This window comes from Gadus morhua, chromosome 20 (assembly GCF_902167405.1).
Source record: "Gadus morhua chromosome 20, gadMor3.0, whole genome shotgun sequence".
NCBI lineage: Eukaryota > Metazoa > Chordata > Actinopteri > Gadiformes > Gadidae > Gadus > Gadus morhua.
The window spans coordinates 18,330,629-18,346,518 of record NC_044067.1 but is presented as its reverse complement, the minus strand read 5'-3'; the positions used below and the strand labels follow the sequence as shown (position 1 = coordinate 18,346,518).

General features: G+C 44.4%; 1 protein-coding gene across 4 annotated transcripts in view; it reads right to left on the bottom strand.

Annotated features, from left to right (window-relative positions):
- The window catches only part of tfpia (tissue factor pathway inhibitor a), a 51,573-nt gene that overhangs the window by 20,644 nt on the left and 15,039 nt on the right, over positions 1–15,890 (bottom strand). For all 4 annotated transcript variants that reach the window (XM_030343768.1, XM_030343769.1, XM_030343770.1 and 1 more), the window contains exon 2: positions 9,618–9,821. In XM_030343768.1, the coding sequence (XP_030199628.1) occupies positions 9,618–9,821 (204 nt within the window). The remainder of the gene's footprint in view (positions 1–9,617; positions 9,822–15,890) is intronic.

Genomic DNA, 15,890 nt, shown 5'->3' with positions numbered 1-15,890 from the left:
CCCCTCATCTGATAAAACCCTGATTGCAACACGCATATCGGAATGTCTGGCGGACGTCAGCACCTGGACAACTGCCCATCACCTGAGGCTTGAGCTCAACAAAACCGAGCTCCTCCTAATCCCAGGGAAAGATTGCCCACACATGGACTTACTGGCAGGGGCGGACTGGCCATCGGGAATACCGGGGACATCCCCGGTGGGAAAGATTGCCCACACATGGGCTTACTGGCAGGGCCGGACTGGCAATCGGGAATACCGGGGACATCCCCGGTGGGCCGATGGCCCAAAATACTGTTATGTACCGGCCCACGCCCATCATCGCATCAGCCCTACAATGGTTAACACAGCGACACAAGCGTAATTTTGAAATAGTAATATGTACCGGCCCACGCCCATCATCGCATCGCAAGAGCTATACCTATCCAATCGCACTGACTGAGTTTTATACTGCTACTCGCAATCGGTCTTCACACTCATGGTGACTATTTTTCGATTTTTTTTTAAGTGTCTTCTAATATGTGTTTTACAGACTTCGGAAGTCCAAAGTAAGAAAAGATCTCCACCTTATTAATAAACACCTCTAAATTGGTTCTTACACAGCCGAAGTGTTCTCAGCTGTGCGGATTGAGGTAGAGAATTTGGATTTGCATACATACACGCAACGCGGCACCCAGTTCTACGCATGCGCTCAACCCATGAGGAGAAAGGGATTGTTAGCGGCGAATGTCTCCAGCTTGAGACCCGCTGAGGGACCACCGCCGGAGGCGGAGGTGCCTAAGCGCTGCCCGGCAACGATCCCTTTCTCCTCCTTGTCGCGGTTCAGTCTACTTCACATTGATGAGGACGTTGAAGAACCAGGAACGTCGGAGAACCCAACGCGGTCGTTTGAGATTCATAATATCGGCTCACACATCTTTTGGCCGTTATAATATATATTATATGATATAGATATCTATGTAGGCTATATGATAATATTTTGATATAGAGCTCCAGGACTCCCGTGTGTTCTAGAATATTTACAGAACACGGCTAAAGGCTGTGTGTGCCTCGCCATTGCGATACATCCACTGTAAACAGAGCGAATGGTACCGTGGCTGCAAGCTGCTCAGGGCCACACCCCCACCCTCCTCCTTGACCCGCCTCGCTCCTCCTCATTTGCATTATAGCTACAGACACCAAAACAGCGCATTTGGGGGAAGCTCAATGTGCGACTGGCTCGGAGTGGCTGTAACTCTGCACCACGGCTGAATTTCGGGAACGTCGTTATGTAACTTACTGTTTTGTTATGCACCTTCAGCACCCCTACACACACAAACAATCACACACCCAGCATGCAACACTACTGATACCACTGATGTTCACACCCCATCGTGTGTTCTGTTCGCTTCATTTCTAATACAGTGTTCATACTAATTCTACCCTCTGATTCCAGTTTCTTTATTGCGTGGTCTTTCTCTGCTGACATTCATTCCTTAAGGCTTTGTAGTTATACTTGTATAACCATATGATACTAGCCAAGAGTTAAGCATATTCATCTAGCAAACTATACCTACCTTGGAGTGTTACAATAGCCAATAATCATTTTATTCCATGTGTCCATCCAGGCAAATTGGTGGATCCAAATGTTATTAAAAAACAAACATACATATGTAATTTCTTTGTAATCATCCAAAATAATGTTAAGTGTATGGGTATTTTTCCCAGAAGGCCACTGACTGTTCAATACGCGCGATCCATTGAGTGGGCAACGCGGCGTGTACTTAGTGGGCCGCGCGCCGTGTATTGAGTGGGCCGGTCTGACAGAAACTCCCGGGCCACTTTTTTCCCCCAGTCCGCCCCTAGTTACTGGTCACCGTCGAGAACATCACTGTATCTCCCTCTCCAACTGCAAGAAACCTCTGTGTGGTATTGGACAATCAGTTATCCTGCACTGCAAACATCACTGCGGTCGCCCAATCCTGCAGATTTGCACTTTACAACATCCGCAGAATCCGGCCCTTCCTCACAAGGGAAGCAGCTCAGCTTCTAGTCCAATCACTCGTCATCTCCCGCCTCGACGACTGCAACTCACTCCTGGCTGGACTTCCTGACTCTGCGATTAAACCTTTGCAGCGCATCCAGAATGCGGCAGCGCGCCTCGTGTTCAACTTACCGAAGTTCTCCCATGTGACCCCCCTCTTCTTACTGGCTCCCTGTAGTAGCTCGCATCAAATTTAAGACGATGGTACTGGCATACAAGGCAGTTGATGGAAATGCCCCTGCCTACCTCCAAGTATTGCTAAAGCCACACACCCCAGCTCGATCCCTCCGCTCAACTACCTCAGCTGGACGTCTGGAACCGCCATCGCTAAGAGCTAGCAAAGGCCGTTCAGCAAAGCCACAACTTTTCTCGGTTTTGGGACCCCAGTGGTGGAACGAGCTCCCTGCCGCTCTCAGGACCGCAGAGTCGCTCACTATCTTCCGAAAAAGACTCAAGACTCACCTGTTCAGAGTCCACCTCGACACTGCATAGCCAACCCCCCCCTTCTGGCCACCATTGTACACTGTATTGTATTGTATTGTATTGTATTGTATTGTATTGTATTGTATTGCATTGTATTGTATTATAGTACTTAACTGTGTAGCAACTGCAGTAGCTGCTATCATGGCTGTAACACAGGGAATTGATTAGCCTAGCGATTGTGGTACTTGCACTTGGTTCTATGAACATCCTTTCTGTATCGACAGCGATATATTGATGCACTTCTTATGACAAATGTACTTATTGTAAGTCGCTTTGGATAAAAGCTTCTGCTAAATGCCCTAAATGTAAATGTAAATGTAAATTTAAAAATGTTTTTGATAAATTAATCAACATTAATGATTAACAATAATAACAGCTGTTTGTAGTCAACGGCTGTTGAATACAAACAGCGTAACGTTACTATGGACACGGTGGAGTCCCTTGGCTCAAAAGATAGATAAATCTGTTTGGTGATGAATGTGTTTGGAAATCATCTATCTGGTCTGCACTGGATGACTCACCATCGATTAATTCTCATCTACACGTTTTATCAAACACACTGAAACGGAAAGAGACACATTCATGCAGACACGCAAACAGAAACATGCACTCTTTCTCACGCACACTCACACAAACACAAACACACACACACACTCACAGACACAAACACACACTTGGTGAGTCATACACACACACACATACACACACATCATGAGCATTAAGCTCTAATAGCTCAATTGAAGCTTTGAAGTATATAGAAATCATGTTCCACTGCAAATGTGAGACAATGTTCAGTTCCACCACCCAGCTCGCTAGTACAAAACCAAGATGGATGCCAATTGAACAAGAAAAAATAAAGCTCAAATAGCTCAAATGAGGCTGAGAAGTACTTAGAAATTATGGGGTTACATTTTAATGGGGTTCACCCTAGACAAGTTTTGATGTGTCCATGAGCAAGAAATCTAACCATCCCTGCTTCATACACCGTTGATATATGAATGTGTGAATGAATAGAAAGATGAAGCAATAATTGTTAAGTATTTTGAGTGGCCACTCAAAAAGGCTCTTTGTAAATGCTGTTAATGTACCATTTACCAATAATAATACATTTTAGTTATAACATGCCTGTATAGGCCTGTATACTGTTATAATTATGAATCCTCACAAATCAAGAAAGACTTGATGAGATCCTGTCATATTTCACAATTATTGTATGTAATTGTTCTAGTATACTACACGTGAACAATCCAAAAATAAACAAGATCACTTTTTTTGCCTGGATTTGTTGTTTTTTTATTAGCGGTTTATTTGTTTTGATTTGCGTGACGAGACGACTGTCACGCAATATCCCGAGTTTGTGATCTCAATCATGGGATATTGCCCAATAGCCCAAGATAGCAAACCAATCAAATTGTGCTATCTTAGGACGTTCACGTGTAGCGTACTAATTACTTTTATTTGTATCCCTGTATCCCAAAAATAGAAAACTACGATAAAATGTATCTATATGTAACGCATCATAGGGTTGTAATCGTTCTTTTTTAAATTAATGCTTTCCTGATCAGATGCCCTTGAAGGCAGAATGATCTTGGCAGCAGTTTTCTAGTGAGTGTGTTTAACCTTTAATCAGAAACAGGAGCCGTCTGACCAGGCTTCAGATAATCAAACTGAGAAATGAGCTCAATTAAAAGCCCATCATGCTTATGTGTTATTACGTTAAACTGAAAGGGGGTGACTTTGGCTCAAAAGTTTGGGGCTAAAGCATATGGTGAGCTTTCTACACTCTGTAATTACATGCTGAATAATTCACAAATGGCCAAATTCTTCAGGACGTTATCGAGGTGCAGTACTGGGGATTGGAATTAATCAGCTAGCGTGGTTTATAACCAGCGCCTCTAAATGATGTGTCCTGCCGCCTGTCCTGGGGTCGTGTTGGCTTCTCTCCAACATAGACTTCAATATCTCAGCAAAAAAACGTTGGCGCTTAAGACTCGGGCTGTGGCTGATTTTGAGGGAAAGCATCCTTTCTGCTTGAGTCGTTATCAGTGTTTGTTTTCACCATTGAGAGTTAGGGTTTCCTTTGAATAGTTACGGGAAAAGAAGTTGGCAAAGTCAACTTCAACCACTATGAAGCCACAAAAATAATAAGGTCACTTTGACATTAGCCCCGATTTCCATTCTGTCTTGTGACACTTTTGTTATACAAGACGAGCGTAGAGGAAGAGCCCATCAATTTGGGCCATCCCAAAGAGGGTGGCACTTTAGCTATGATTGGCTGGATTGGTATTGACGAGAATCCAAGGGCGGAATGGGAAGCTTGATGGACCAACGCTAGGCTGCTACCACAAACCTGAATGCAAGTGAGGGAGCTGAACTGGTGGAGTTTAAAGTCAGAAGTGGTCGGAGTGCTGCAAAGTCAGATACAAACTTCTAAAACAGATTAAATAATAATGAATAAAATAGTGTGCTGTTGAATCACCCCATCTATGAAATGTCACTTTTTCAAATTGATACCTACAGCCATCCAAATCGTAACCCAAATATTTGTCATATATCTGGAATGCTTCATGCTTTATACCTGCATTAACATCCAGGGATGGCTTTGAGTTCAAAACCTCATCAACCAATCATATCTAATCTAATATGTGTTTTCGTTTTGTATTTGATAGATTTTCTTTTTCTTCTATCTGACATCCTTTATTTAATTCCACAAGCCTATTTTTTTATTTCAGTGAAAATGAGTGATCTATTTTTTGCCTCATTAGATTTCACTCACTCCATTTCTCTGCTGTCTGCAGATCTTAATTTCTGCCATGGCAGTTGGCTATTAATAGAGATGGCTTTCATTACTGTCGCCATAATCATCATGGCCGCCCCAATGCAAAGCTTGGGTTGAGCCACAGGGGGTCACAGGGGGGTAAAGCGTTTGGACGTTTTATCCCGGGCACGTGTCGTGCCAGTGTGATGAGGTGGTGATTATCCAAATAAACGGCTCAGGGAGCATCTTCAAACATCTTTTCAACCTCACAGCAAGAAGTGATTTTTCTATTACTTTTTTTGCCTTTTCACAGAAATGCAAAGAGCACAAAGAGAGATACCAAAAAAATCCTTGAATATATAAATGTATTTCATATTTGCCGTATTCAAAAGATTTTATTCATACAGTCGGATCTGGTTTCTGTGATGGTTGTTTTCTGTGAAAAAGTGCTCTTCTGAGCAATCTCAGATTGCCAGCCAAACAGCAAAGCAAAAGTTTGGTCTGTTTCTGTGTGATCCTGTTCGCCCTCCGTCAACACAAAGCAGGGGTGGCCAGGAGCTTTATAAAAACAATGAAGTAGACTAGAAGCCGAGCTTCCCTTGTGAACTGAAGAGACCAATGACTCATTGTCAGGGGTTTTAGTGGAAATTTGTTGGTGAAGGACGTTTCAGTACAATTTCTAGGAGATGAAATGCGTGTTTAAAACTACAAAAAACAAATGGTGCTTCTGACAACTGTTATTATGTTATATTTCAGTTGTTTTGCGTCGATGCGCTGTGGTGCTAAGGACATCTTTCTCACTGAGGTTATCAGCTTTCTAATTGTTGAAAGGTCCCATGGCATGAAAATCTCACTTTATGAGGTTTTCTAACATAAATATGAGTTCCCCTAGCCTGCCTATGGTCCCCCAGTGGCTAAAACTTGCATTCTGTGTAAAACGAGCAATAGGTGTTCTGCTTGCCTTTGAAAAAATGGAGGCTCAAGCGCGCTGATTTTGACTGTGGTCCCATATGTCGTATTAAAGGATCTAAGCTCCTCCCCTTTCTCTGCCTGGCCCGCCCAGAGATTTGGCCCACCAATGAGACACGACCGTGCGAGCGCCACATGTGTGTGTGTGTGTGTGTGAGATTACACACAGTGTTTGCTGTTGATGTTATGGCGCATAACACGTCGGTTCTTTGAAGTCTCTTGTATTTCCACAACGAGACTGTAGTTGGGGTTATCTCAGCCATGGTTGAGAAGGAATTGGGGGAAAGGAACTTTGGCTTTGACTCCCTGAAGTATGAACTGCGACATGCTGCCTACCGCCGGTTGCCGCGAGGCACCACCGCGGGCAGCGGGCAGCGGGCAGCAGGCAGCGAGCGGTTCAGTCTACTTCAAATTGATGTGGAAGAGGAAGAACCAGAGACGTTGGAGAACCCGACAAAGTCGTTGGTGATTCATAATATCGTCTGGAGGCGCACACAGCTTGGCCATGATAATATGTATTGCATGACATGGATATCTATGTATAATATGATATTATTTAGATATAGTGCTCCAGGACTCCTGTGTGTTCTAGAATATTAATAGAAGACACAGAGCGCTTGGCACCGTGGCTGCAAGCTGCTCAGGGCCACACCCTTATCCTCCTCCTTGACCCGCCTCACTCCTCCTCATTTGCATTAAAGCTACAGACACCGAAACGGCGCATTTGGGGTAAGCTCAATGTGCGACTGGCTCGTAGTGGCTATAAATCTGCACCATGGCTGAATTTCGGGAACGTCTTCAAAAACTGTGTTTGGGGCCTACTAATATCTATATTAAAGCATTCATAAAGTAGCATGCCATGGGACCTTTAAAAAAGCTACGTTAAACAGCAAAACATACCAAGTCATCAACACCAAGAGCATGTGACTGGAATATAGTTCATTTTGGGGATCATTGCCCATCATTGACTTTATTGATTGTTCTTTAAATGTGTTTAAACTGGGATTCTTGGCTAGGTTCAGCACTATGTTTGGCTATCGGTTTGAAGGGTGCTGTATAAATTAACTTGTGAGTTAAGATCAAGGCCTGTTTGGGGTGTGTTCAAGATCACATTGACATAAAGAGTGAACGTTGCTGGCCTACTGATGTTTTATTTTTGGTTGTGGACTGTCGTTTTATTCCATCTGCTATGCAAACAAATGCTATGGAACCTGCTACAACTATATGACATATGAACTAGGATCTATAATGACATTTCTCTCATCACTACAGTCCAAACATTGGGCATAATATGATGTTCTTATTACATGTTATTATGTCACGGCTCATGCACAGCCATGATCTTTTACAATCTAAAGGACAGGAGGGGAATGAAAGTAGTTCAAATAAGTCACACACAAAGGTGTGTGTACACGCAACATGTAAAGCCCTGTCTAACACAGCTTCGACATGACTTGTAACCTTGACATCAACTCAAGAAAGAATGATCAGACGCCACGTTGGTGCCTGATCCACGTTTGTGCCACGCACAGCGCTGTCGACAACGGCAGATTTATTAGATGTCAGCTTAGGTTGGGGGTGTGGGCGGGGGGGAGTATGTTTCAGTATTTTTTTTATTCGATTTGTGCATCTTGAGTCAAGGCGGTGCTTACACCACCACACATTTATTCATCTCGCCAGGTAAAAGCCGTTGGGTTGGAGTGCCAACGCACTCATCCTGCTTTTACCCTGGACTTAGACCTTGTGTGTGACAGGATACTTTGTAAAGAGAGATGCTGATTATGGATAGAAGGGGGTTAAGTTGCCCTGATACTATCCGCAACAAGAGAACGAGAGATGCTAATAATGCAGCGTATATTTACCCTGTGCATAGTTGATGGGGGGTTAGGGGGGGGTTGTTATGCTGAGTTTAAGTGAAAAAGACAAACAACTTCTCTCCATTGTTTAGTAAATAGTTTATTCTAAAAATTCTCTTGGGCCTCCCCGGCGCAATGCTTTCCTCTCCTTCCTACTTTTCTCTCCTAACGATTTTCTGGTGCAAACAAAATAACTGCTGAACTGGGCGTGGCGTGGTTATATAACGGAGGCTGTGATCACCTAGTTATCAGCACATCAGTCGGACCTGGCTCTGAATTTTTATCCATTATGCAGCAAAGGTAGAGGAGTATATTCTCTCTGTTCTCATGCCTTCATTGACAACGGGGTTCATTTACTGCAGCCGGTATAGGTCGGGGCTTTTCACAACACACAGTTAAGTATTGGCGGATGGACTTATAGACATGGAGATAAAGAGATGTTTATACCTCTGACATTTTGAGAGTAATGGCATTAAAAATTGATCAATGATTGTTTTGTTTAGTCACTGGAAAACAAAACTAGGTCATTGATTTTGTTTTCTGCCAGGCAGAGAGAACAATGAAATACTCACAAGGGATTTATTCTGAATACTCAATGTGTGCGTGTTTGTGTGTGTATGTATGTGAGTGTGTGCGTGTGTGTGTGTGTGTGTGTGTGTGTGTGTGTGTGTGTGTGTGTGTGTGTGTGTGTGTGTTTGTGAGGGGGGATGTGTGTGTGTGGGGGGGGGGGGGGGGGGGGGGGGGGGGGGGGATGTATGTGCGTGTGTGTGTGTCCACTATGCTATAGAGCCAAAGTGCAGATACGTTTTATGTCTTCTCATGAATATTCATAGGATGGATAGATACTGTGTTAAGCAGCAGCTCACGGTGAACAACACAGAGCGGGGTACCTTGCACCCGTCGTTAAGTTTAAGTGACTCAGGGAAAATGTGGTGCTACGCATGGTCAGCCACTATGAACAGAATGTTAATTGTTTCTGAAATATGGAATTGTTAAATATAGCCCATGATGAGCGAGGAGGAGAGGATGCACTTGCGGTTCTAATGGTTCTGATAATGGCTTTTATCATGGCCAGCGGTCGAGCTGAGAAGGTTGGATTTAGGACAGCACAACCGTCACTCAAATGTCGCTTTGACTCTTTATAGAGAGACAATATTTCAGGGTGTCAACGCTGTTCTTATCTGTAGTAGGAAGGACAGATGGACAGACAGACAGGCAGACAGACAGACAAAGGGGAAGACAGATATGCAGGAGGACAAAAAGATAGACGGACAGACAGAAAGACAGACAGGCAGGCAGGTAGGCATACGGACAGAATGAGAGACATACAGACATAGATAGAAGGAAATACATATGGACAGAGAGAAAGGCATGGGGGCAGGTGAGCAGACAGATAGTCGGATGAGTAAAACAGGACATGACAGGAAGGACCAAACGAACAACAGGTAGACAAGACATGAGCTGACCTGACCACACCTGACAGACAAACAAACTAAATGACAGAATAACATAACAGACAGAAGGAACCTACCAGACACCAGGCAGGTCTGCTCGCAGGCTTCTATGGTCTGGAAGTTGTTGTCGTTCCCGCCGCAGCCGCCGTACTCAAAGAGGCGGCAGCGGCCCACGTCGATGTCGAAGAAGAAGTGGTCCTTCATGGCCTTGCAGGGCCCCGCGTCCTCCTTCATCACACACAGCTCGTTGAAGATGAAGGGCGCAGCCTGGGCCTCTAGTGCTGGGTGAGAGAGAGAGAGAGAGGGGGGTGTCAAGTGAGCGAGGAAATCATATCAAACTTTTTTTAAACAGCGCCTTCTGTGCAAAACTGCGATACAATGTGCAAAGGACAAGATTTGACCAAACTTTGTCAATCCCCGGAATGCTTGCATGTCTTCGGTCAACATTGTGTATTACCATTCCAATAAAGATTATTAAACCAGAACATTACAATTAGGTAACTTTTGCTTCTGCACCACAGAAAGTTGGTTTTGTATTCTAAAATACATTATGCTCCACGAAATTCCGATATTCAGTCATTTTCAGTAATGTTTGTTGAGGAATGTAAAACAAATTTACCGGTCACATCCGCTATTTTCTCCTGAATCACGGATGCAGGCCTTACACTTTAAGCAGACAATACAGAACACTTTAAGCTAAAAATAAAAAGTTAAAACGGCATTTTAACCGAGAAGTGTCTGAAATAAATAGCTCGAACCAGAGATCTGATTCACATGTTTGGCAAGAGAGTTTGCAGTCAGGTGAAGACACAGATCTGATCACAGATCCAATCACAAAAGGCCCATCGGTAAGACAAGTGAAACCGATGCAAGGGATATTGCCTCGGCTTAGGTGTGGGTCTTCAGCCATCACAAAGGAATGACTTTTGGTCTAGTTTTGAAGGGATAACGCCAGAACACAACTGCAGCCCGGAGATAAGCGAATGAAGTATCCTGTGTGTTATTGTTTGAACATCCCTGAAATGTGTGTTAGTGGTTGACAGTTAAGTCAACACTCTTTCCATCCACACACACACAGGAACAAAGAGGGAGTTGACCTTGCACATACACATGTATTTGTGTATTTATATCTAGCAATGTGCATCACACTATTCCTCCTACACATGCCCACAGCACAACTGCACTCATAAACCTGCACGTATAAACATATAATCCCACACGCACACACACACACACACACACACACACACACACACACACACACACACACACACACACACACACACACACACACACACACGCACACACACGCACGCACACACACACGCACACCTATACGACTGTGTTCCATGTTTACTTTTTCCAACCTCATATACAGTATACAATTTAATTCACAAACAAACCAAAAAACAACAGACGCACACACACGTACACACACCTACCTCCTAACAGTGTACACTGCATATAGTATATAAGATAAGGCACCAGCAGCACTCCAAACAACACACAACCGTTCCCCCACTCCGTCTCCATTACTATTCCTAACACGTGTCTCGGGGCCAAGCCGCAGAGCCTCAGGTCCCTGCGGCAGTGTTGGCCACCACCTCTGCGGGGCCCGGCGGCCCCCCCCCCCCCCTGTCAATGCGCTAAATCACCGCCTCGGCACGGCGTGGCGTAATGGCTTTCCTGAACATCGGCTCCCGCGGCTGGCCGACCGCATTCAGGGGGGGATCTGCAGGGCCCTCCACTGAGGCTCTGTGACCAGCCGATGGATGGATGGATAAGGGGGGGGGGGGGAGTAGCGGTCTTGGCCTCTCTCCCCTTGAGGTAAAGGGAGAGCACGGCTCCAGAGAGCAGAGGCTGGACAGAGAGATAAGGTGGCCCGGGTGCTTATTTCATCCCCAAGGTGACAGGGGATGTCCTTCACTGCCCTTGTTGCAGCGCCGAGCAAGGTCACAAGAATTTGTGATGTTTCAAGTTATGTTAATCAACCTCTACAGGTATAATATAGAAAGGTTTTTGATTGAATATGGTTAGTTCAAAATAATAGTATAAAATATATATATATAGACTGGAGTATATTGGTGTATATGTGAATGTATACATATGTGTATATACACATATGTATGTGTATATGTAACAATATCTGGATTTGTTGAAACATGCGTGCGTTCCAACATCCGTGTGTTTTGTTTTGGATCTTGGGTTGGCTGTAACATTGAGTAATATCTCTTAATTGACACGGTACTCCAGTTCAGTCATATCTACGGGGATCCAATACAAACAATGATTAACAAGGGGTGGATTCCATCTCATGCCTTACAAAGGTCAACGGTATGACTAAATGTAGTGTGACGTGACGCCCGTCATGCCAGTCAGCAACAAACAAAACCAGTGAGGTAATGAGCTCACACAGGTACGCCCACACAAAACCCCTGGCACGCAGACACACACACACACACACACACACGCACACACACACACACACACACACACACACACACACACACACACCCTCATACTTAGTTGTCATTGCAGTATTGGTTCAATAGGGCGAAATACAGCACAAAAATAGTAAAAGGTAGCATAAAGTGCATGATGTTTTTTATTTTCAGATTCAGGTTATCAGGAAGGGGTAAGTGCAACTCGCTCAAGGCTAAGAGTAGGCTGTGTGGACATTGGGAATATAACCAAGAACCTTTGGGCTTGGAGTCCTAACCACACCAGAACAAGTCCACCGTCAAGCCATCTTCTCGACCAGGTAAACATACCTCTGTGCATTTCAACATTCTCAACATTTCTTAGCAGTCTTTGTTCATATTTCTTTAACTTTCCCACCAAACGGGCCTCAAAGCTGACTCTGTTGGTGGAGAACAACACCGAAACATACCTAGAAAGGGGATAATAAGGTGGTGTTGGAGACACTATGATCAAAAGTGCGTCAAACAGCCCGGTGTCTTTCTTTGAATGAGATGAGAGGGGAAAACAGGATGCACTTATCGATTTCAACCCCTCCGAGTCGGGACTCTACGGGCTGCGTGTTCGCGGCGGGATGATGTGGAACATGAGACCATTACAGGGCTGTCCGCAGAAGACACATGACCCAGGACTGCAGCGCCTTCCAAAGCCAACAAATGTTGTGGTGTTGCTGACGGGTTTTCCCAGCGCTGGGCCTAAGCAAAACACAGCTCCCTGCACAGGAAAATGGGTTGGACTGAAACAACACAGAGAACAAATACAACACGTCACACACACACTGACTCACATGCACAACGACACACATCCCATACACACGCACATGCACAAAGACACACATCACATACACACACGCAAGCATGAAGACACACATAATACAAACACACACACACACACCCAAACCCACACACACACACTAGAGCCCGACCGATATAGAATTTTTAAGGCCGATACCGATACGAATATTTTGTGATTTAAAAAACCGATATGCCGATATATCGGCCGATATATATATATATTAAAAAAAAAATCCAGAAACACGCAACAAAACAAACACATTTCCCTAACATTGGTTATTTGTAGTTATCCTTTAAATCCTTTTCACTCTTAGCTAACACGTAACAACAGCAAAACTGGGCATGGTAGTCATGAATTAAGTCATGCTTATCGACTTTAGAGAATTGATGGGGATGTTCTTTTAATTGTTATTCAAGCAATGTATGTCTCGTGACATTTGCCAACTTACCATGAACACACTTGCACACATGAACAACACCGATGATCACCGTCAATCTCCGTCATTCACTCTGCCTAACTCTGGCTGAATCACCGGGTTTGGCCGTTAGAGCGCCCTCTGGTGGACAGACTTTTTTTTTTTTTTTTATATTCATTTATCGGCCACTATAAATGCCGATACCGAATAGTTTGAAAAAATGCCTAATATCGGCCGATAATATCGGCCTGCCGATATATCGGTCGGGCTCTAACACACACACACACACACACACACACACACACACACACACACACACACACACACACACACACACACACACACACACACACACACTTACAACATAAACTGTGAATGCCTGAATTACTTATTCCAATTATAAATAGGGCCAACATGGTACAAAATATGCCTTATTCAATTAGTTTTGACACATTCCAAGTCACATTCTTTCACCATCAGCTACATCCATTTTTCTGTTCGGCTGAATGCGTGCTAAACCCAATACGGGATGAAATACTTGTTTTCCGACCATACTATTCTCATAGACATGTTGAAGGTAGGCAGTGGACATCACTGCTTTCCTAACAATGAACCAAGCATCATACGTCAACAGCATCACTATGGGCCCTGGGGGGAGGAGAATGGCTGATTCTGTCTAGGGAGAGGATGCTCGGGGGAATGCTGGGGGGAGGGTGTTGGGGGTGAATGATGGGGTGAGGAGGCTGGGGTGAGGATGTTGGGGGGAGGATTCTGCGGAGAGGAGGGATGGGGGCGAATGATGGGGTTAGGATGCAGAGGGGTGGATTTTGGGGGGAGCATGCGAGGGTCTCCCGCAGCGTCTTAGCTTGTTAAGTTAAATGTCAGAAGAAGGTCACCACAACGCCGGGTTTGTTTCAGGCAGAGCCTCCGTTGTAACGAGGGCCTGGGAGCACAAGAGGAACAGCGCTGGAGGCTTGAGAGTGCAGTCAGAAACAGCGTTATTGTATCACGCGTTGATTGATCCGGGAGGAGAGGAGGAGAGGAGGAGAGGAGGAGAGGAAGAGCAGGGGAGAAGAGACGAAAGGAGAAGATATAAGAGGAGGGAAGAGGAGTTATGAGATGAAATTACAAGAGAAGAGTGTAGGAGAAAAGTGAGGAGACAATAGATTGGAATTAGAAGAGAAGAGGAAAACAATTGAATGGTGCTTTAAGTAACCACCTACTCTAAGTAAGGCATAACAATGAATCCATATCCCCCCCCCCCCCCCACATACACACACACACACGCGCGCGTTCACACTCACACACACACACCGCCCACCTCCCTCGTGGTAATTGGTTATCACACGACTGCAGACCATAATTGGAGCAATTATGCAGGTGTGACAGCTGGAATGGTGATGGCAGAGCGACTGCTGCATTAGCTGTCACATTTTCAGATTCCGGAAAGCACAACTAACTGAATCTAATTGACATGTTTAAGCAGCATGGGTAAGTGATGCGTTTACTTAGGTGACACCAGAGTAAGATCCAGTAGCAGTCCCATCCTGGGCAAAATGTAGTGCTCATCTAACACTGAGGTAATCCCATGATGCAGTGCGAGGCAATGTTTACCATTCCTCATTTCGAACCGCGTTGATACCGAAAGTCAAAGCTGAATAAAAACAACTGTTCAATTAACAGCTTGATGTCATTTTTCATATTGAGGATAGGATTTTTAAGATGGAAGAGTTCATAATAAAAGATTGTCGCATTCCAAATTAATAAATTGAAGATTCAATGATGTGGAAACTTTGTTGCTATTAGTTTCAATCCCCAATATTTGCAGTCTAACCTGCAGGTAACCTTAAACAAGATGCCCTCAGCCATACCAACTCCTTAATGACCTGTATCTGAATTCACTGTGGATAAAAGTGTCTCCTAAAATGACTCGATATGAATAGTGAAGGCTCAGGAACATTAGTAATCTCAGGAACATTTCAACATATAAAGGAATCCCTGGTCTGTTGGCCAGTCAGACAAGATCCAGGCGCCATAAGTGGCCGCCGGGATCCCATTAGAGTGAAACAGCACAGAAACATTGCCTTATTGGTCCCTGTGATTTTATTATCACATATATTGGCCCCTCACTGACACTGTCACAATGTGAGTCCATGCTGCTGAAACACTATCCCATATTTGTGGTCCCAAAGAACTCTGGCACCCTTTCAAGGAAGCAAGAGGATTGTATATGCTGGGTCAGGGAGTGACATTCATGTCGTAAGAGTTGAGGCTATTTTGAACTGGTAAAACGCTTACGCCAGACAAGGCCTTCCAAAATACTTTCCCTCTCTAGGCTAAGTATATTGGAAAGCCTAATTTCCCACTGTGATAGGACTCACATAGAGCTAAGCGATTTACCAGTTCAAAACAGACCCAACTGTCTGACATGAATGTCATCGTTGTCAGATAAGCAAAGCTCTAAACTCTGCGCCATGCAGACAAAAGACCTGCTGCTGCTGCTGCTGTTGAGTCACTGTTGTTGAGTAAATGTGGGTCTTCACGGTATCGCAGTGCGTTCATCTGTCAAGCTATAGGATAGAGGCCACGGCAGAGTATCGCTGTAAATCACAAGGGGAATTTGGGTTGCATAATCCTATTGTGAGTGAGTGAGTGTTTGGTT